The sequence below is a fragment of the Orcinus orca genome, chromosome 17 (genome assembly GCF_937001465.1).
Source record: "Orcinus orca chromosome 17, mOrcOrc1.1, whole genome shotgun sequence".
NCBI lineage: Eukaryota > Metazoa > Chordata > Mammalia > Artiodactyla > Delphinidae > Orcinus > Orcinus orca.
The window spans coordinates 51,549,271-51,571,694 of NC_064575.1; the positions used below are offsets into that span (position 1 = coordinate 51,549,271).

General features: G+C 36.4%; 1 protein-coding gene across 10 annotated transcripts in view; it reads right to left on the reverse strand.

The window, feature by feature from the left end:
- Nucleotides 1–22,424, reverse strand: part of RNF19A (ring finger protein 19A, RBR E3 ubiquitin protein ligase) — an 80,018-nt gene that overhangs the window by 19,353 nt on the left and 38,241 nt on the right. For 4 of the 10 annotated variants that reach the window (XR_007472465.1, XR_007472464.1, XR_007472463.1 and 1 more), the window contains exons 4-12: nt 21,850–22,058; nt 21,357–21,398; nt 17,065–17,209; nt 16,069–16,231; nt 12,944–13,058; nt 12,274–12,435; nt 6,670–6,883; nt 4,829–4,972; nt 4,033–4,172 (exon numbers count right to left, since the gene is read on the reverse strand). Coding sequence is in view for 7 of the 10 variants with exons in the window: in XM_033438199.2 (XP_033294090.1) it covers nt 4,033–4,172; nt 4,829–4,972; nt 6,670–6,883; nt 12,274–12,435; nt 12,944–13,058; nt 16,069–16,231; nt 17,065–17,209; nt 21,357–21,398; nt 21,850–22,058 (1,334 nt within the window). In the remaining 3 variants the exon portion in view is untranslated. Of the gene's footprint in view, nt 1–1,981; nt 4,173–4,828; nt 4,973–6,669; nt 6,884–12,273; nt 12,436–12,943; nt 13,059–16,068; nt 16,232–17,064; nt 17,210–21,356; nt 21,399–21,849; nt 22,059–22,424 lie in introns of those variants that run through there. The other 6 variants (XM_033438196.2, XM_033438194.2, XM_033438195.2 and 3 more) reach the window with 4 other exon arrangements.

The window sequence follows — 22,424 nt, forward strand, 5'->3', positions numbered from 1 at the left end:
GCATTGCGACTCTGAGCACGTGAGACTTTGCATGTGCCCTCTAAGAGCAGAGTCTCTCTATCCTATAGCCCTCCAGCTCTCAAACATAAGCTCTGCTTTTTAGAATCAGCATGTTTTTAAAAAGCCCTATTTTCAAAACCAGATGTCCTGGGGGCTCATCTTTTGGCATAGAACTCCTGGGCTAGGAGCCCAACATGGGGCTCAGACCCCTCATTCCTTGGGGAGGACCTCTGTGCTTGTGATATTCCTCCCATTTGTGGGTCACTGACCTGGGGGTGTGAGTCCTGACTATACCGAGTCTCCACGCCTTCTACGCATCTGTTGTGGCCCCTTCTTTATATCTTTAGCTGTGGAAAATCTTATCTGCTAGTCTTCGGGTCATTTTCATAGATAATTACTCTGTAAATCATTGTAATTTTGGTGTGCCCGTGGGAGGAGGTGAGTTTAGTCTTCCTTCTCCATCATCATGGGGAAGTTCTCCAAAATTTGTATTTAACTAGACAATATACTATGGAAAAATCTTACATATTTACAAATTAACCCAATTTCTGGTGAAAATAATAAAGATGAATTGTATAAATTTAACATAAAAAGCTTACTAACTCAGTGCTCTGAAGCTGGAAATTTGTACATTTAAGAGAATTCAGTTAAACTGGTAGCCCACACAATAAACAGTAGGGTATATGATCACTATCTGTGTATTCTTTCTCTCACCACTATGCGATTTTCCCCTTAAAGAAAGCAAAGTGTAAAGGGCTTTTAAAAGATTTTGATGTGTTAAGGCCTGTCTTGAACTGTGGAGTGTTCTCTTATGCTATGATAGCCCAAGGTTGAGCTCCAGAGGAATCTGGTTTGGTCCTTAATTAATCCAAGTTTGAAGGAACTTCTTAAGTCAGTTGAAAGGATTAGGCCATTTTTAAAGTGAGACTGAGGCAGTACTGGTTGGGGTACAACCAGGAGAGGGATGGGATGCACCGACTGCACAGGCCTCCTAACTCGGCACCGCCTTTGCTGTATTCCTCCTAAGATCATTTAGCTTTCCATTTACTCTTTAGCTTTTTTACAGAAATGTCAAGCAGGCAGTCAACATATTCATATATATTATTTTCATGAAGTATTAACTATGTAACAGGAAAACAGAAAAACCATCTATGTATTTTATAGAGGCTATGAGAATAGAAAGCGTTTCATTACAATTATTAGCTTGAATTTAAATGGCTCTAGTTTCATAATCTAATGTTGCCAGAGTAGAATCTCTTAAAAGTCTTTTAAGACCTTTTTACTTTTCTTCTTTTTTTTTAATCTTTGTTTTTATTTTACAAATTTATTTATTTTTGGCTGCATTGGGTCTTCGTTGCTGCACACGGGCTTTCTCTAGTTGCGGTGAGCGGGGGCTACTCTTCGTTGTGGTGCATGGGCTTCTCATTGCAGTGGCTTCTCTTGTTGCAGAGCATAGGCTCTAGGTGCACGGGCTCAGTAGTTGTGGCACACGGGCTCAGCAGTTGTAGCTCACGGGCTCTAGAGTGCAGGCTCAGTAGTTGTGGTGCACGGGCTTAGGTGCTCCGTGGCATGTGGGATCTTCCTGGACCAGGCTCAAACCTGTGTCCCCTGCATTGGCAGGCAAATTCTTAACCACTGCACCACCAGGGAAACCCTACTTTTCTTTTAAGATGAGGATTTATAATGCTTATCTCTTCACAATTTAAATGACAGCTCTATTTACTTTTCAACCAACATACTTTAAAGAAATGAATTTATGTTGATGAATAAAGCAGCTTCTTTCTGGAGGAAAGGCAGGTATTCGACATGAAGAAAGGATAGTTTCTAACACTTTGTTGAGAAGTTCAGCAGATGCTTCCCTCTAGGCTGAGACTAGAATGCAGAATCCTCTCAGTGGCTTGCAATATTTACGAATTTGCCACATGGCAAATGAATATTCTTGTTCTTATAAAAATGTCAGTGCACAAACGATAGGCAGCGATACATTAGTATTTACATTTATTTCATGTATGCAGTTTACACACTCACTATTGAACAAAATTGGAATGCAGACAAATATACAAATACCATAATAAGCATTATAAAATAAAATAACTGGCACTAGTGTTATAAGCATATTAATGGGCCTGGTGAGAAAAATGATGAAAGAAGACTGCAGCCCATGGCATTTTTCTTTTTATCAAAAGAAAAAGCTCTGTAGCACCATAATGGTAATACTTAAAAGAAACACATAAGATGGAATATTTTAACTGAGGTTAGCCTGTTTTATTTAAGTGAATTATACTGGAAGTTAACAGTATAGGCAATATTTTGGCCAACTTCTGTTTATGTCAGCTGAACATCTTCCATAAACAAAAGCAAAGGAAAATAAAGCCAGCCATATACAGACCCCTCCTTAGTACTTGGTACAAACTCTGCACCGTGCTTTGATTTCATGATTGGAGAAGATATACATGTGCTAAAAACTGAGGTTATGTAAAGTTATTCACTAAAGCCTGAGTGTGTCTTTGGTAGGCTAATACTTTTTCAGCATTGTTATTGTTAATCATATTTATGTTTCTCTACCCTGTATTTTTCTACATAATCCAAGGTGGCTAGAGAGGACATTATGGAAAACAATACAGCAAAACCCTCAAAGAAGTAGGCCCTTAAAATCTACTCTATTCTGAAGGCACCAAGAATCAGTGGGGTGCAAACTTCCCCTTAATGAAAGGTGACTTTTTTGTAATACTTATGAACTAATGGAATTTTATTTTGCAGTTTTATATATTTTATTTGGTGCTGTCAGTATACTTAATTACCTACTTTTACACTTTTCTTCTAAGATGGCAACAATATACAAGATATATAGGGTACCAGGTGTTTCTATTTCAAAGTTGTGCAAAAACTGCCACAATCTTGCTCAAAGTGTCTAAGTATCCAAATGGTAGCAAATGGGCTGCATTAAGCTGTATATATCCACACTGCATATGAAGAAAAAAATGAAATTTATGCCCAGTTATGAACATAAATGTTACAAAGTGTATCATATACTGCGAGTAACCTGCAAGGTTCTTTAAACAGTATCTTTTAGTGGTTTCAATAAAATGTCACTAACCACTTAGCCCTAAGCCTCAAGTTCTCTTCATAAGAATGCTGTAGAACTGCATTAGTATTTTATATTGATTATAAATTAAGCCAAATTTCTATCTAAATACACAAGTATGTGCTTCAAGCAATGTTTTGTGGCAAACACACAAAACATAATTCTCTTAAGAATTACTGTCCTTACAATAATGCACTTTTAAAGCCTTCATTTCATAGTTTGGTAATTAAGATCCACATGAAACACAATGCTTTGCTGAACACAGAAAATGTATCTGCATTATGATGATGCAACCCAGCGTTTGCTGGCAACTTGAAACTTAAAATAGTCACGTGCAGTTCAACCAGCTCCAAACAAGGTTTTTCAAGTGGTAATTATTTTGCAGCATTTGTAGGTCTATATATCAGTCTGAATTGCAACTTTTAATTCCACTGTCTGATGTGAGTGGTTGTTATTTGCTTCTTTTAGTGCACTGCCAAAATATAAATCAATATTGGTTTTTATACCACTGTTGCCATGTTCTTCAGCAATATGATTCAACTGTGGAACTTCTGAACATGAAGCAGTTTTAGTAAGCACAGAAATGCTACACTGATGGGGGGAATTTTCCAGACGGTCGTTTTCTACCTCAGGAAGAATGTTAACAGTAGCAAAGCGGGTGTGATAATCAGTGGAACCATGACTACAAGAAGTTTTCATGCTTTCTAGGTCAGAACAACTAAATTCAGAAAAATGACTAGAGTGGGAATCTGCTACAGAAGGCATACTGTCACTGAGGGATGGTGCCTCGAATTCACTTGAGTTCGTACTCTGCTGTTCTAACAACTGTGCATCCATGTCCTCTCTGGTCTCATTTATCTTCATGTTACTCTTTTTCCTCAATTTACCACTTTTTGATTTCTTTCCTGCTGCTGCTTCTTTGGACCACTTGGTGGCACTGGATTTACCTTCAGGCAAGCCACTGGATGAACCCCCAGGATGACTTCGGGTGGCACTGCCATCCTCCACACTGCTGCTTCCACTGTTGTGCCTGAATTTGGATGGCTTTGACTCGATATCTACCTGAACCTCCATACTGTTGCCTTCTCTGGAACATAAGAGTAACACATATAAATTTCTGACTTCCTCTTTTTAAAAAGAAAAATGCAAATGACAGCAAAGGGGGAGAGGCTTCTATGTGAAAACTTCAAAGACTATACAAAAGCTATTAGAACAAATTAATGCAGGATACATTCTACTAATAGAAAAAAGTTGCTTGAAATAAGAGGACTATCTTTAAAATAATACTTCAATTTAAAATAAAACAGAAGCAACTACACTCATTGCTTATGCTATTCCAGGTACTATGCTACCTTCTCCATTTTTTTTCAGAACAGTTGTATTGAGATATAATTTGCATATCATAAAATTCACCTGTTTCAAGTGCACAATTCAGTGGTTTATAGTATATTCACAGAGTTTGCAACTATCACCACTATTGAACTTCAGAACATTTTCATCATCCCCGAAAGAAACCCATTAGCAGCCAGTTCCCATTCTTCCCCCTCCCCAACCCCTAGCAACCACTAACCTAATTTCTGTCTCTATGGATCTGCCTATTCTGGACATCTCACCACTTTCTTCTTGCAGAGAACCTAACAGTAGATAACCATTATTCACAATAATTTTGCCTAATGATAGGGATAATTCTTTACAAATTAATTTAAAAAATACTTCTGACTTTATAACAATTTTTTTCCTTACTTGTCCAATGGGATGTAGGAATTCAGAATGGATCCTGCCATTGCCTTGGTGCTGGCATTATCACTAACTGTTCCCAAACTGACTGTGCCAGATTCTCCACTTAGGCTGTACCGTTCTTTCTGTACATCTGCTTGTACTTCCAACCTTAAAGAGAGGGGTATTAGAAAAAAAATCAACTACATATAATATCAACACTACTATGAGAATGTATCTTTAAATAATTCAGTAACAAGAAGCTATTTTAGAAACAACTATAAACATTATTTTTCTAAGTTTCCTTTTATTTGATTATTCAAATTCTACTGCAGCACATTGAACAGTACCAGCCATCCAGATAAAATGGTAAAATTAGCTGTCTGCCAAGTAAGGTAATAACAGAGTATTACAAAAAGAACATAAAGGATTTTAACTTAAACATGCTCCAATATTCTTACTTATGATGCGGTGCTTTGCTTGCCACACTTCAGGGCAAAACACCAAATCAGAATACATTAAAAACCATTCTACATGACAAATCAGTGCCTCAAAAAATCCTGGGCATCTATATATTAAAAATAGTTCCAAATTTAACACCTGACTCTTTAAAAAAGACATAATAGGGACGTCCCTGGTGGCGCAGTGGTTAAGAATCTGCCTGCCAACGCAGGGGGTACGGGTTCGAGCCCTGGTCCAGAAAGATCCCACATGCTGCAGAACAACTAAGCCTGTGCGCCGCAACCACTGAGCCTGCGCTCTAGAGCCTGCACGCCACAACTACTGAAGCCCGTGCACCTAGAGCCCGTGCTCTGCAACAAGAGAAGCCACCGTGGTGAGAAGACCGTGCACTACAACAAAGAGTAGCTCCCGCTCACTGCAACTAGAGAAAGCCCTTATGCAGCAACGAAGACCCAATGCAGCCAAAAACAAATAAATTTATCAAAAAAAAGAGACATAATATACACCACTATAACTTAAGAGTTTGTGTTTAAAAGCACACTACCTAAAAACAAGATAAACATAACTGATTTATCTTTTTTTTTTTTTTTGCGGTACGCGGGCCTCTCACTGCTGTGGCCTCTCCCGTTGCGGAGCACAGGCTCCGGCCGCGCAGGCTCAGCGGCCACGGCTCACGGGCCCAGCCGTTCCGCGGCACGTGGGATCTTCCCAGACCGGGGCACGAACCCGTGTCCCCTGCATTGGCAGGCGGACTCTCAACCACTGTGCCACCAGGGAAGCCCTGATTTATCTTTTAATTCATGTACTCTCCCCTACCTTTAAAAAAAAACCCCAAAGCTAGTAAACAGAAGTAAAGAAAAGTAAATTAAAGAGGAAACAAAAGAAGATAAAAATGCTTTAACTTATCCTACTTATCTACATGGCTTTGGGTAAAAGACTTCGTGAGAATTAAATAACCATTAATACATAAAAGGACCCAGGCAGACTCTCTCGGCCTCAGTTCTTGCATTTCCGGATATCCTGACTCTACCTGCTCCCCCAGGCTTCAGCCAGCGTCTCATTTCCTAACAGCTGTGGCCACCTCCAGAGGTAAGGTCCAAGCTTAATCACTGCCTTTACAGTATTCACCGAGGCAGCTCCAGCACTGACTCATAACATAAAATCTGACAAGTGCAGTGAAAAAAATGGCATGTTATCCCTTAGACTTGGTTTTTACCTCATCAAATCTCCTTACTCACTGTTTACCACTAAATTTCCGTTTTTGAAACCTTACTGTTTTCAACCCTGACACAGTAAGATTATATGTCATCATCATGCTTTGTGTTCAAAACTCTCATCTATAATAATTAATAATTTGTAGTTAAGGCAAAACCAAACCAAAACAAAACAAAGCACAGTTTTCTCACCTGTGAAAACAGTTTACCATGGCACTTCCTGACAGACTCCCTGTGATACTGGCTCCAGCGAGTGCCATGGTGCTGGCCGTTTCACTCAGGTTGTCCCGGATGGCTCCTATTCGATCCATGTGGCTTCCACTTGCACTCAAACTGCCGGTCAAACCACCAACACTTCCCTCCCCTATGCTAGGGTTGTGTCTTGCTTCTGCTACTGAAGTTGTGTCTAAATGCAAATATTTCGAAGAAATTAAATAAGTGTGATTATTGATTTCCCTCTCCATAAAGTCTGTCATGATTTCAGATAGGACATATTTTCATATAAAGTATAAAACATACACAGGAATAGAAAAAGTGTCTGGAGTCAGGAACACATAACATAACCGTGGGATAAGAGTAAACGGAAATATCTCACAGGGTAAAGTTGGATTAAGGATGCCCTCAGTTTTAAATGGTTACTACAGGCATACCTTGGAGATATGTATTGTGGGTTTGGTTCCAGACCATGGCAATAAAGCAAATATCACAATAAAGTGGGTCACATGAATTTTTGGGTTTCCCAGTGCATATAAAAGTTATGTTTACACTATACTAAAGTGTGCAATAGCATTATGTCTAAAAAAAATGTATATACAGTGATTAAAAAATACTTTATTGCTAAAAAAAATGCTAACCATCATCTGACAGCTCAGGGTTGCCACAAGCCTTCAATCTGCAAAAAATGCAATTAGCTGCAAAGTGCGATAAAATGAAGTATGCCTGTACTTTACAAGAAAATCAAGAAGATTTAGGAATTCTATAAAGAACCTGATGGTTGAAGAATTTAGCTGACTTTGAGAAAAATTATGTGACAGTTTTCAATAAGGGTGTTATTTAAAGAGCTTAGTATTCTCTAGGACAATAAGAATGGGCCAAAAGTTGACTTCTTGATATATTCCACAGTTCCGACTGTCTACAAGCTATTTCAAGATCTGATACCACTATATTCCAATCTTACAATACTTTTCACAGGCTTTATATTGGAGGATTTATTTATTTGCTCCAATATTTGAGTTCCTATTATATAACCCAACTCTGTTTCTAAGTACTGAGGACACAGTGGATCAAAGAGACGAACAACCTGCCCTCAAAAAGCTTACACTCTAGTTGGGGAGCGCAATAAATAAAATTATATGGTGATAAATGCTGTGAGAAAAAATAAAGCAGAGTAAAGGGGAGTGAGTAAAAGGCAGTGAGAGTGATGAGGAGTGCGTGTCTGTGTGTGCACACGCAAGCGCCTGTGTACTGTTTTATATAGTATGATCAGAGAAGGCCTCTCTGATAAGGTAACACCTGTAGAGACTCAAAGGAAGTGAAGAGGTGAGCCATGAAATTATCTGGGGGAAGAGTATTCCAGGCAGAGGAAACTGCAAGTTTAAAAGCCTGTAAGTGGAAGTATGTTTGGCATCCTCAACATTAAGGACAGGTAGTATAAGGGAAGAGTTCAGAGATGTAGCTCAGGAAAGACCAGAGGGGGACTTACGGGCCATGGTAGCAACTGTCGATTCCATCCCCCCGCCCCTGGTACAGTTAGAAGCACTGGGAGAATTTTGAACACAAGTTAGATCTAACTTATGTTTTAGAAATATCATTATGTGGAATGGTGAGTGGAAGCTGAAAGCTGATGGATCACTTAAGAGGCTATTACTGTAACCCAGGATAAAAGAGAGTAGCTTGGACTAGTGGAATAGCAGTAGAGATGGTGAGAAATGGTGGAATTATGGCTAAATACTGAAGGAAGCAGCAGAACTTGCTGACGGATCAGTCGTAGGGTAAAAAGGGAGAAGGGAGAGTCATCATCAGCAAAGGTTTTGGCACAGCAACAGCAGAATGAAGAGGCTACTAAACAAGGGAAGGATGACTGAGAGGACAACAGGTTTTAGAGTGAAGAGTCTGGTTACAGACTCTTAAGCTTGGAATTCTTGTTAGACGTTCCAGTGCAGCTTAGGTAGAAGAGTTAGATGTATGAATTGAAGTTTAGAGGACAGTTCTAGCCTAAACATAAACTGAAGAGTGGTTTGTCTATATATTATTTAACAGAGGAGATTACCTAGGGAGTGCGTGTAGATAAAGAAGAGAAATCTGAGAACTGAGAGCCCTGGGAAACTCCAAAATTTAGAGGTTAGGAGAGGAAAATGAACCAGCAAAGAAAGCTGAGGAGTGGCCAGGAGATATGATGAGATGAGAAGTGGGTTATCCAGGAAACAAGTAGAGAAAATGTTTTAAGAAGGAGGGCATGCTCTACCATGTCAGGTGTACTGTTACAGTAAGATGAAAATCAAGAATTGACCACTATATTTGGTAACATGGAGGTGACTGGTGACTCTGCTTTGGTGGAGTGGCAGAGAGGAAATTTTGGAATGGGAGGGACCAAAATCTGATTGGAGTGAGTTCAAGCGAGAACGGGAGGTAAGGAAGAGAACATTATCTTTGCACATATGCCTGATTACAGGCAAACCTCAGTTTATTGCGCTTCAAAGATACTGTGTTGGGACTTCCCTGGTGGTGCAGTAGTTAAGAATCCACCTGCCAATGCAGGGGACACGGATTCGAGCCCTGGTCTGGGAAGATCCCACATGCCGTGGAGCAACTAAGCCCGCGCGCCAGAACTACTGAAGCCTGCGTGCCTAGAGCCCGTGCTCTGTAACAAGAGAAGCCACCGCAATGAGAAGCCCATGCACCACAACGAAGAGTAGCCCCCACTCGCTGCAACTAGACAAAGCCCGCGCGCAGCAAAGAAGACCCAACGCAGCCAAAAGTAAATTAATTAATTAATTAATTTTAAAAAGATACTGTGTTTGTTTTTTAAACAAGTGAAAGGTTTATGGCAACCCTGCTTTAAGCAAGTCTATCAGCGCCATTTTCCCAACATCATTTGCTCACTTTGCGTCTCTGTGTCACATTTGGGTAATTCTTGGAATATTTCAAACTTTTTCATTATTATTATATTTGTTATGGCGATCTGCGATCAGTGATCTTTCATGTTACTATTGCCATTGTTTTGGGGTGCCATGAACCGCACCCATATATGACAGCTAACTTAATTGATAAATGTGTATGGGTTCTGACCACTCCACCAATGGGCTGTTCCCCCATCTCTCTCCCTTCTCCTCGGGCCCCCCTATTCCCTAAGACACAACAATATTGAAATTAGGCCAATTAATAACCCTACAATGGCCTCTTAAATGTTTAAGTGAAAAGAAAAATTGCACATCTCTCACTTTAAATCAAAAGGTAGAAATGATTAAGCTTAGTGAGGAAGGTACATTGAAAGCTAGGGCAGGCTGAAAGGCTAGGCCTTTTGTGCCATTTAGCCAAGCTGTGAACGCAAAGGAAAAAGTCTTGAAAGAAATTAAAAGTCCTACTCCAGTGAACACATGAATGATAAGAAAGCAAAACAGACTATTGCTGATATGCAGAAAGCTGTAGTAGTTTGGATAGAAGATCAAAACAGCCACAACATTCCCTCAAGCCAAAGCCTAATCCAGAACAAGGCCCTAACTGTCTTTAATTCTACAAAGGCTGAGAGAGGTGAGGACACTGCAGAAGAAAAGTCTGACGCCAGCAGAGTTGGTTCATGAGCTTTAAGGAGAGAAGCCGTCTCTGTAACATAAAAAAGCAAGGTGATGCAGCAAGTTATCCAGAAGATCTAGTTAAGATGCTTAATGAAGGTGGCTACACTAAATAATAGATTTTTAATACAGATGAAACACCTTATATTGGAAGAAGATGCTGTTCAGGACTCTCATAGCTAGAGAGGAGAAGTCAATGCCTGGCTTTGAAGCTTCAAAGGACAGGATGACCCTCTTACTAGGGGCCAATGCAGCTGGTGACCTGAAGTTGAAGCCAATGCTCATTTACCATTCCAAAAATCCTAGGGCCCTTAGGAATTAGGCTAAATCTACTCTGCCTGTGCTCTATAAATGGAACAACAAATCCTGGATGACAGCATATCTATTTACAACATAGCTTACTGAATATTTTAAGCCCACTGTTGAGACCTACTGCTCAGAAAAAGAAAAGATTCCTTTCAAAATATTACTGGCTCATTGACAATGCACCTGGTGACCCAAGAGCTCTGATGGAGAGGTAGGACAAGATGCCTGCAAACACAACACCCATTCTGCAGCCCACAGATCAAGAAGTCGTTTCAAATTTCAAGTCTTATGATTTAAGAAATACATTCTGTAAGGCTACAGCTGCCACAGACAATGAGTCCTCTGATGAATCTGGACAAAGTAAATTGAGAACCTTCTGGAAAGGATTCACCATCCTAGATGCCATTAAGAACATTCACAGTTTCATGGGAAGTGGTCAAAATATCAACATTAACAGGAGTTGGAAAGAAGCTGATTCCAACTGTCATGGATGACTCTGAGGAGTTCAAGACTTCAGTGGAGAAGGTAACTACAGAAGTGGTGGAAAGAGCAAGAGAACTAGAGGCGCAGCCTGAAGATGTGACTGAATTGCTGCAATCTCATGATAAAACTTTCATGAATGAGTAGTTGCTTCTGATGGATAAGCAAAGAAAGTGGTTTCTTGAGATGGAATCTACTCCTGTTGAAGATGCTATGAAGACTGTTGAAATGACAACAAAGGATGTAGAATATTACATAAACTTAGTTGATAAAGCAGTGGCAGGATTTGAAAGGACTGACTCCAATTCTGAAAGAAGTTCTACTGTGGGTAAAATGCTACCAAACTGCATTGCATGTGAAATCATTCGTGAAAGGAAGAGCCAATTGATACGGCAAACTTCACTGTTGTCGTATTTTAAGAAATTCCCACAGCCACCCCAGCCTTCAGTAACCACCACCCTGATCAGTCAGCAGCCACCAACATCCAGGCAAGACCCTCCACTGGCAAAAAGATTATGACTTGCTGAAGGCTCACATGATTAAAATTTTTTAGCAATAAAGTATTTTTAAATTCAGGTAGATACTTAATATACAGTATAGTGTAAACATAACTTTTATATGCAGTGGGAAACCCCAAAATTCATGTCTTGCTTTATTGTGATATTTGCTTTATTGCGGTGGTCTGGAAGCGAACCTACAACATCTCCAAGGTATGCCTGTACTTCACCAAGACAATTTCTTTAACGAGAACTGTGGGAATTTCTTTAAAAAGAACACACACATTTAAAAAAGCTTATTAACTTGTACTCCTAATGGTAGTCTATGAGGGCCTTTATATGTTCCAGTTTTTGTTATAATTCCTATTTCTTTGAATAACATTAGGTTAAAGATATTTTCTACTCATTGGGCATCTGCATTTCTTCTTTTATAAACTGCAGTTCTCTTCTGTCCTTTTATTACTGATTTGTAACATTTTACACAAAATAATCTAGAATTTCTAAGACATTACATTTCCATCGGAGGTTATAGGTACCCAGAACCATCCCACCCTCTTTCATCCATTCACCTTTCCTCAGCAGCTCATTTCTCTGATGTACTTCTGGGTGAATACTATTAGGGCTAGTAAGAGAGCAATGGGAATTCTGACTTGCATGTTACCTACAGCCTTACACTATTACTACTAGTACGTACATTTTCTTCCTTTGCTGAAAGGACTTACCTACAGCTGTGTTTGTCCCACCAACATTTATATCATTTTCATCATCAAATTCAATCCTGACTCCTTTTCCATTGCCTGCTGAGACCCCACAACCTCCGCTTCGACAGAGAGAAATCGGAACAACACCATAGACATAAGCTAACATAATAGGAACACCAATACCTAAAGAGGAATTAAATTGTTCATTACAAACCAAAAAATAAATTACAGAAACACACATTTCAGAAAGTCTTTTCAAGAGAAGGTGTACAGGAGAAAAGTGTTAGGGTTCTGCAACTCTTGCCAAAAGCGGATTTACCCAACTATTAAAGGATGCAAGCAGATTCAAAGCTTCTAGCCTCAGGTGACACATATGAGGTTAAAAAAAAAGATGTAAATCTTTTTTCTTTTTCAGTGCCAGGGCTCTAAACGGTGTTTTGGTGGGGAGGAAGGGATATTAACCACTAATAATTTACCAACTATCCCTAAGGCTAGGCTCTTGAGTTTATATTACTTTTAACCAATATAGTTACAGAATGAGAGGCTATCTGTAGGCTCAAACTGCCCCTAAATAAATAAATAAAGTAACTCTCTTATCTTCAACAATATAATGCTCTGTTTTTCAAAATTCTTCCACAAAACTTTAATTCTATAAAATTTGAGGTAATTAGAATTTTTAAGCATTTCTTACCTACAGTTACTGCAGCTACAACTGGAGATACGATTACAGACAATGTTACACCACCTGCTATGGCCAAATTCCGTTTGTGCTTTGAAACATCCTTGCCTTCATATCGATTGTGAATCTTGAATTAAAAAGAAAAATGGGGGTGATGGGTTAAAGAAAAAACACATTACATATTTAATTTAAATGAAATAGACCTACATTTGTTAGAAGTTTAAAGTGATTTACCTTATAATTTCATAGTTAAGTGTCCAAATTCAAGGTAAACATATTATTGTTCTTAAACCATATTCTTATATATAATTTGCTCCTTATTAATAGTTTGGTTACATAAGACAGTGATTTAATAGATTTTACTCTGTGTTTAATCAATCTTGAGCAAAAGTAGTCCTTATAATCTTATTCAAGAACAGTATAAATCATGTTTTGAGCAAAGAAGAAGGAATTAAGAACATTATTTTCAACATAGTTATGAGTTGGATGTTAGATCAACAGGATTACTTCTAAGAAATGTATCATTCCACAGAATTCTAAATAAGCATTCCTAATTAGTTGGCTTCTAGGAGAGGTTTAAACAGTCTCTAAAAAAAAAAAAAAAACCTGACCTTAAAAAGCAGTACTAATAAGCAAACATCACTAAATAGAATCAATTTTTTTCTCAGATCCCTTTTTATGAAGAAAAATGTTATCAAATGACTCAGGACCCTGGGCTCTCATTTATAGCTCAAAGTAAGGGGTACAGAGAGAAAAAAAGAACAAATAATGTTGCCAGAGGACAGGAGTTAGATCTACTTGGCATCTTTGTAGAGTACAGGTGTTGTTAATAAACAGAACTTAATATCACCATGAAAGTTACTTGTGAGATTATTATATGAACTTCAGGAAATAGCTCAGTATCTTTGTTCTTGTGATTTTCAAGGGCTAAAGCTAATAAAGTACATTTCCCCCTGTTTCAAGACAGATTCAAAACAGCCTCAAAAGGGTACAGGTAGTCTCTAAAGTAAAATACTTGACTTTAAAACAATATTACAGATGAGGCATAATAAAGTAATCTATCATTATTATGTGGTTATTTTGAAGGCTGTAAAGTACAATGAGTCTTATGGGATGTATTAAACAGTGAAAAAGCTGGGATGGGGAGGTGGGCAAAACATGCATGGGATAAGGAACATTTCTATTTCCTAGTCAGAATTCTGTTTCCCAGAACTGACTATATGTTCCAGGGAATGGGTCTCTACACTTCCTAAATAGTCCATACAGGCAGAGATGGCAGACCTTCCCAAAGTACCTTTCATTATCCTTCAGTACTCTAGCTAATACCTGTTCCTCACCACCCTCATTCCTACAAAACTCAGCACTGAAGCAGAAAAAAGACAAAGCTACAAACTGATGGAGCAGACTTGCAAAGGCAGGCTGCCAGGAGAAAGAGTATTCCAGATAATTCCACATCCTCAAGCACCAATGTTCAATTACAGTGATCATATCATCCCACTACTTCTGGTTCAACTTAATTTTTTCTGTTTTACTATTTTGTGCCACATTTGCTATTTGTTATTGTAAAGAAAGGCTCAGCTTTTAGGTACTTTATCAATTTAATAGGTTTTCCTGGGCTGGTTTATAACCCTACACACCCCAGAGAACACTGTTTCAGTGGAAAACTAATTCATCAACTTGCAACCATTTGAGTACAGGTTTGAAAAAAGGAGACTCGTTACTGCACCTAAGACTGAACAATGAGGTAAATAATCTCTCCTCTATAAATTATTTGTAGGTGTATGCAGTACAACAGTCTTCCTTTCCCTTCTACTTCTAAGTATCTGAATAGTTTTCTTTTCGGCAAAACCTTGCTTTGGACAACTTACGAAAAATTATTATAATCAGTATTATGTTTGGGACTTTAAACAATTACCTTCTGAAATAAACATTCGGCCCATAAATATGTTTGTCCTCAGTCTCAAGCTAATTTAAAAAATAGTATGTACTGTTATTTCTGATTATAAAAGTAATATGTGTTGAACATAAAAAAACATGGCTGTTGTATGAAAGAGGATCAGCCTTGTCTTGAGTCCTGAAAGTCAGAACTAGAATTAAATGAAACAGTTAAAAGGGAAACGGATTCTGACTCAACATAAGAATTTTCTAACACTTACAGCTCCCTGGCAACAGAATGGGGTGCCTCATGAGTTGGTGGTTTCCCCATCACTGAAGTGCCCAAATGGATAGCTTGAAATTTATCAGGGATCTTATATAAAGAATTTGTGCATCTGGGTTTAAATCCCAGCTCTGCTTCTTCCTGTGTAACTAAAGATAAATTACATAAATTTTCCTAAACTTCAATATTCTAACATATAAATTGCTGTGAGGTTAAAATGAGTCAAAGTATATAAAACATCTACCACACAGTTAGAACTCAACAAATGTTAGTTCCCCTTTTTAAAATTCCTATACTTTGTTCTGCTTGGCTACAGGGTTGGGATTAGATAATTTCTGAGGTTACTTCTCAATTCTGATATTCTACTAATTTAGGCAGCAGCAGACTTCTTAGCCACTTTGTATATTATCCCTTTAATCTTTCAAAAAAGAATTATTTGCTTAGCCAATGAAGTATCACTCAGGCCAGTGGCAAGTATTGGGTGTTCAGACTTTCACAAAATTGTTGTAATCTACAAAATAGTGTATTTACTAATAGCAGTAATCTGAAGAAAACAAAAGCTTTGAATTCAAGTTGGAAATAATTCAGGAACTGGCTAATTATTCTTTGCCTGAGGGCATATGTTATTTCTCTATTAACCTTATAGACCTGACTTTACAAGGACATACCCATGAGAAAAAATGTCAGGTGTGGATTCTTTAATATTTTATATGTAAAGTTTATAATGCAAATGTACTGAAGATTCAGACAATTTTAAAGCAAGTCTACTTTTTATGCATACATATAAGCCTGCCAAACACTGAAAATTTATTACCTTATGAAAAAACAGTAACCGTTTTACACTTAAGATACCAAAAATGACCTTTGTCTTTCAAAACAAATAAATAAAAAAACAAAACAAACACAAAGCAAAACCATCAATCCTAAATCTAAAGATTTAAAATAAGATAATAAATTAACAAGGAATCAAGCATTTTACCTTACGGCCCACATATACAGGAATGCCAATAATCATGGCAGGGATAGCAATGCCAGCTATTAAAGCAATTCCTACGGGAGCACCAACAAGTGTTCCCAGCTGCCACAATATTTTCTTCTTTCGGCTCCAGGGTTTCTTCCCCCAAAAAGTACATCCTGATGGACTAAAGGAAAAAATTACAACGTAAAGTAACTGTTGCAAAACATCACAGTAACAATTTACTACAATACATTCAGCAATAACTATAAAAGAATTCTCAAATTAGGAATGAGGATTTTTTTCCCCTTTCTTTGAATTCTGAGTTTACTAAAAGCTAAAATATCAAGGTAAGCACCACCATAAATTACATTAAAAGGATACTGATAACTGGGATTCAGGTTAAACATTTATCCCTAGTCCTCCATTAGCCTCAAAACCTTAGGTTAGTTTTGGAAGAGTAAATTAATGCAAAATATGCTTATTTTATCCCTGTTTTAGGCACATAATTATCTGATTATATCATAAACTCACTCAGTGGCCTAAATGAGGAAATTTATGAGAAAATTAAATGGAAATATTTATGACCTACCATAATTACATGGGGTATTAAATGCTAACTTTCTAGCTTAACAAAAAACAAAGCCGGGAATTCCCTGTCAGTCCAGTGGTTAGGACTTGGCGCTTTCACTGTCAGGCCCAGGTTCAATTCCTGGTCGGGGAACTAAGATTCCACAAGCTGCGTGGTACAGCCAAAAAACAAACAAACAAAACAAAGCCAAACAAAAAAAAAGAAGAAATTTCCATTTCCTATTTTTGACTAGTTATTAATCTCAAATGACTGGCACAATAATTGGGTTCCTATTAAATTTATGTAGCTAGAATAAAATAGATCTCTTCAAGTATCATATAAATTCCAAGCTTAAGAATACTAAGGACAATGCTGTTTCCAAAAAAAGTCCTTTTGTCTTACAATATAAAATTATATTTAGATATAAATAGCCCCTTCTATAAGCTTACCTTAGATAATGTAAATCCGAGATTTCTTTCATACACAACCAACAAAACTCACAACCACAGACAGCACATGTCATGTGATTACAGCTCCCATCATTCATCTTTATTATATAAGCAGCACACCGTGGACATGGTTTTATATCATCAGCTATTAAGAAAATAGACATGTTTAGTATACAAGACTGGTCTAAAAATAACAATTTCTAGTAGATAATTATAGCACTGCCAAAATATCTTAACATGTATGGTTTGTTAACCGATAGCTTTAGCCTGCTAATTTTAGTATATAAAGCACTTTTTTTTCCCTTCCAAGGAAAGGAACATATTTTACATTAAATTTTCAAACTGTAAACATTTTTCCAACAGTAGCAGAACAATGAGAATAAAGAATAACAAAATAATAAAAAGAGAAATGAGAACCAAGGGCAGATCGAGGCAAACCGGGAACTATATAAAGTTTGTCTTTGTCCCCACCCCATAGCTGTCTTCAATGAGCAGCACTTCAAGTTCTAGGACTTTTCTAACCATCTCCACTTAAATTAAATGTAGATATTCTGTATACTATTCCTTTAGTGAATGAATACTAACAGCAAGTGACAATTTGATAGTAACCTGAAGCACTACATAAAAATAGCACTATGAGTTTACTCCTCTCTTCTAGGTAACATCAACTATAGGCACTGTAAAAATAATACAGGTATCTGTAGAAAAGCAGCCTTTTTCTCGTATTTTAATTCATACAATAGATAGATGGGCCTTGCAAAGAATCAGAACTCAGATAAAAGGGAGGAGGTAAGAGGTTAAGTACGGGTTGTATGGTTATAAACACTTAATGGAAAATAGTTTCAGAATTAAAGCAACCATTTGTTGGTTATGCCCATGACTGTTTTTAATTAGTTAACTTCGTCCATTTTATTCATTTATTCAAATGCTGTGGTATGCTTCGTGTATAGTAATATGGTTACAATGCACAAAGATGCCAAGTTACAATCAAGTGGTACATAACTTTAGGAATCGCTGACACAGAATAAGAGTTATCTCAAATTATGCAACTATTTTGAACTTTGGCATCTATTTAAATAGCAACCAGTAATTATTTACTGTTACTAGTAATCACCTGTATTTTCGAACTACACATAAGACAGTTAAGAAAAGATATGTATAGTGCAAGCCACTGAATTCAAGTATTTGTTTCAATTTCTTACATGATAAGCATTAAGCTATATTCTATTTTCCTTTCTACAAGTTTTATGGTCAAATTTTACCTGTGCTTTATCAGTGAATTCAGGTTTCCTTAGCGCTTCATTTAGGGCCAAAGCTGTTTTTTAACTTAAGAACTGGTCGATGCTCACAATTACTGTTTTAACGATTCAAACAATTTTGAGCAAACTGACAACTCTATGCAGCCAGACCAAAACACATAATTACTAGAATATAAAAATTTAAAAATCCATAAGTCATGATTTAAACGATCCAAAGAACACAAAGTCTGCATGAAAATGTTTTTAACACTGGGCATGAATGAAAAAAAGCTGGCTTTTATAGCTAATATAATAGCTAGTACATTAAAGAAATGCTAATACTCTGCTTAAGTGGCATATTAATTGATAAACTTCCTCATTTCAGAGTATTCTCAAATAGTAAATATCCCAATTAGTGGTGAGAGTAAAAAGACTCAGGCTTTGGCTCTGACATATGCAATCTTCAGAACAAACTGACAGGTGATATTCCCATTCATTTTCATGGTTCTAAAAACACAAAAAGGCCTTTTAATATGCTAAGATTACATGTTAGAGAATTAACACCATAAGCAATCTAATGATACGTGTCTCTTTTATATATTTGTACTTGCATGCTTTCACTCTCTGCATACTTGTTTGTCTACAAAAAGCTGTTTTGTCTGCTTTGTCTCGTTTCTGGAACAACAAACTGGAAAAAAAAATTTTTACTGTGCACATTAGATAATGTATTTCTCTCAAAATAGTCTCCAAATGCAAAAATCCTAAATAAAACTGTTTTAATGATTAGATGGTCAAATGATGCCCCACTCCCCAAGCATCAATTAATCCACAGCTCCTTTATACAAAAAAAAAAAAAAAATGTTTTCCATTTCTATTTAAAGTGTTTGGCAAAGCTTTTGTCTTTTTAAATTACTATATTTCTATTTGTTGTTAAAATATGTGCCATTGTCATATTAAGAAAAAAACACTGGGTTACCAAATATTATGTTCTCAAAAATTGTTTTAAAACTCCCCTGCCCCTGCAACATTGCCTATAAAGACTTAAAACAAAATGTTAACAGTGAATATCTTTAGGGGTGGTAGTAATAGGGGATAGGGGTAGGTGGGGAGCTGAGCCAATTAAATATATTTTTATAAAGGGGGAGAAACATGGTAACAAAAATGAAAAATATGTGTTTCATTTAAAATGCAGTAACTCAAAGTGTGTTAACTCCCTGGTAGCTATAAGAGTCTCATGTAGATGCAATACTGGCAGAGTTTAAAGACAAATATAATCATAATAGAAATTATTTAATGTACCATATAATTAAGCATACTTATTTAACTTCAGGTAACTGATTAGAAAGAAATAGCCAACGAATTATTATTATTATACCAAGCAATTATTATTAAAAGTGCAGACTATTTTTTAATGTATCATGACAACGAGAGACCAAAAAACACCACGATACCCAGAACAACAGGAATTAATAAAACTATTTCAGATGGTAGTTTACTTTCCTCTTGTCTTTCCACAAGTCAGTGAAAAGCCAAGTTCAAAGTTTTAATTTTTTTATAGATTACATCAAGAAAACTACCACTAAACTTTTGTTCTGAGAGCTTTTATTTTTGGAACACTGTAGGTGAAAATGCATGTACCTTATATTTTCAGAACAATGAGATAAGATTTTTAAATCAACATGGAAAAATTCCAAATGAAGTTTATTTTTTAAAATAATCACCTTGGGAGGGAGGCTATTCCAACAATGCTACTATTTAACTCAAATCATTTGGAAGTTTTTCTTTCATAATTACTTTCAAAGCTACTTTATATATATAAAAAGTCACACTCATGATCATATAAGCACATCTTACTTTGGATCCACACCAAACCAGTGATTCAACTTGGCATGTTACTCTAGGTGTTAAACTTAGCTGCAACGGAACTTTTGGTTATCCCCAGAAATCAAACTCACATTAAAGGGATAATTTTAAGTGAACGTATAAGGGTTATGACCAGTAAGGCATTCCAGGACAGCACTGCTAAATAAACATAAAATCCCCCACGATGACTATAAGGAAGACCAACATTCTCTGGGATGTGACTAAATCATGATGTTTACTTTAAAATTAATAACAAAAGTCATCTCTTAGTCATTTCTTTTTTTTTTTTTTTCTTTAATGATGGTTCAGATATATGCAAATCTCTAGCAGGGGACTGTGGTTTCTCTAAGTTTCCCTATCTCATATAGCCAAAGCACTTACTATGAGCTAGGAAGTGTTTCAACCTTATGGATTTAAGTATTATTAGTATCTTTATCTTATAGATGAGGCAAGTAACTTGCTCAGGGTCACACAGAGAATAAGAAGCTGGAATTCGAATCCAAACGATTCCAGAGTCCATTCTCCTACTCTATATGTCTGTGTGTCCTATAAGCAATAAATATCCATCCCCACTTAGAGAAGAGGGATATCATTTCCAAGGGGACCACTTAATAGCTATAGCTGACTCTACAGAGGACAGTTTAGGTATACTCAGGTCCTCTCTGAATTGCTTCTGAACCAATACCTACAGATTATTATTAATACCTTTGGAGTTCTACCCCAAATCTTTAGGAAAGGAAATAAAACAAGTCAACCAGTGAACAAGCAAGAAAATCCATGTCCATTGTATAAAATACTAAGTGTTGAATTTAAAGTTTATTTAATTTTAAATTCAACTTTAAATATTAAGACTTTTTTTTCTAGTAGCATAAAGTACATGACTATTTTAATATACTGCTGGTAGGAATGTAAATTATTTTCTTGATAAATTTCTGTATTTTCCAAGTTTTTTCCTTTTATAATCAATGAAAAAAGTTAATATTTTTCTAAAAATGACTGAAGTTCCAATAAACAGTGAAAATTCTATGAAATATTAGTTTTTTTGAATTTTTATTCAAAGAACATTAAGATGGTCAGACTTTTTTAAAATTTTTTAAGATTTATGAGATGTATATGTTTGCTCATGTACAGATCTCCAAGTAATTTTTAAATTCCTAGCCAAAGACACAAAGTTCTTAGTGTACTCCTCACCAAGGTATGATTCTGAATCCCTGATCCTGGAATTGGTAGTATCTGTAAATAAAAATTGTATTTCACAAAACATGTAAATGAAAAGGATTCCAAAAATAAATACTGTTTTAAATCTGTAACTGGGTGATATTTATACAATGAGAAATAATCTCTAAGGGTAATATATTCAAAATTAATATATTTTTTAAAATAGTTGCTAAGCTTTGCATAAAACACCTTTATAAACATCAGTTTCAGACCACCTTCAGCTATCAGTTATATAAATCATCACTGACACTTCCTTTCTTCCTTTTTTTTCGGACAATAAAATCTTTCCAACTCAATACCACTTTCTTCTACAGAAAGAATGAGTGCTTCTGGGACAGAAATGCTAACACGTAAAACACTTCAGAAAATTGAAAGGATACAAGGACTGAATATTACATTTTTAAATTAAAATAACTGGTGTTCTATATGTGTAAAATATTTACTAGAAGAAGTTAGATGTAAATACCTGCTGCTCCAGACTCTTGACTATAACTAATGGACGAAGAACGTATAGTTCTCAGACGTAAACTCTGGGCTCTCTCCTGTCGAGCAGCATCACAGGTCTGATTGGGGTGCCAAATCTGTTTACAGTGGTAGCAAAACTCTGTTCCACAGCCTTCTCGCCCACAAGTTAATTTTGGACAGCTAGCACATCCGAATGCTATCACAGCATACCTTTACAGAACAAGAAAAAAGATTTAAAATGTGATGTAAAATAAGAGATACTCATTAAGTAAAAATACTATCCAATTTAAATGCTATTTCAGAAAAAGTTTTCTATTTATGCATGAGCTAACAGTCAGAAACCCTAAAACTATCTATCTCATCAATATAAAAATGGGGAAAAAATAAACAGTTCACAAATGAAGACATATAAATGCCTAAAAAAATTATTAAAGTTTAATTTTCAACTTTTAACTAGGACACCAAACTGTATATATAGCCTAGTCCTAATTTTATAAAAATTCTATTAAGTTAGTATTATATGCACATAGAAAAGACTAAAAAGAAATATACCAAAAGTCTTAACAGTAGTTTCCC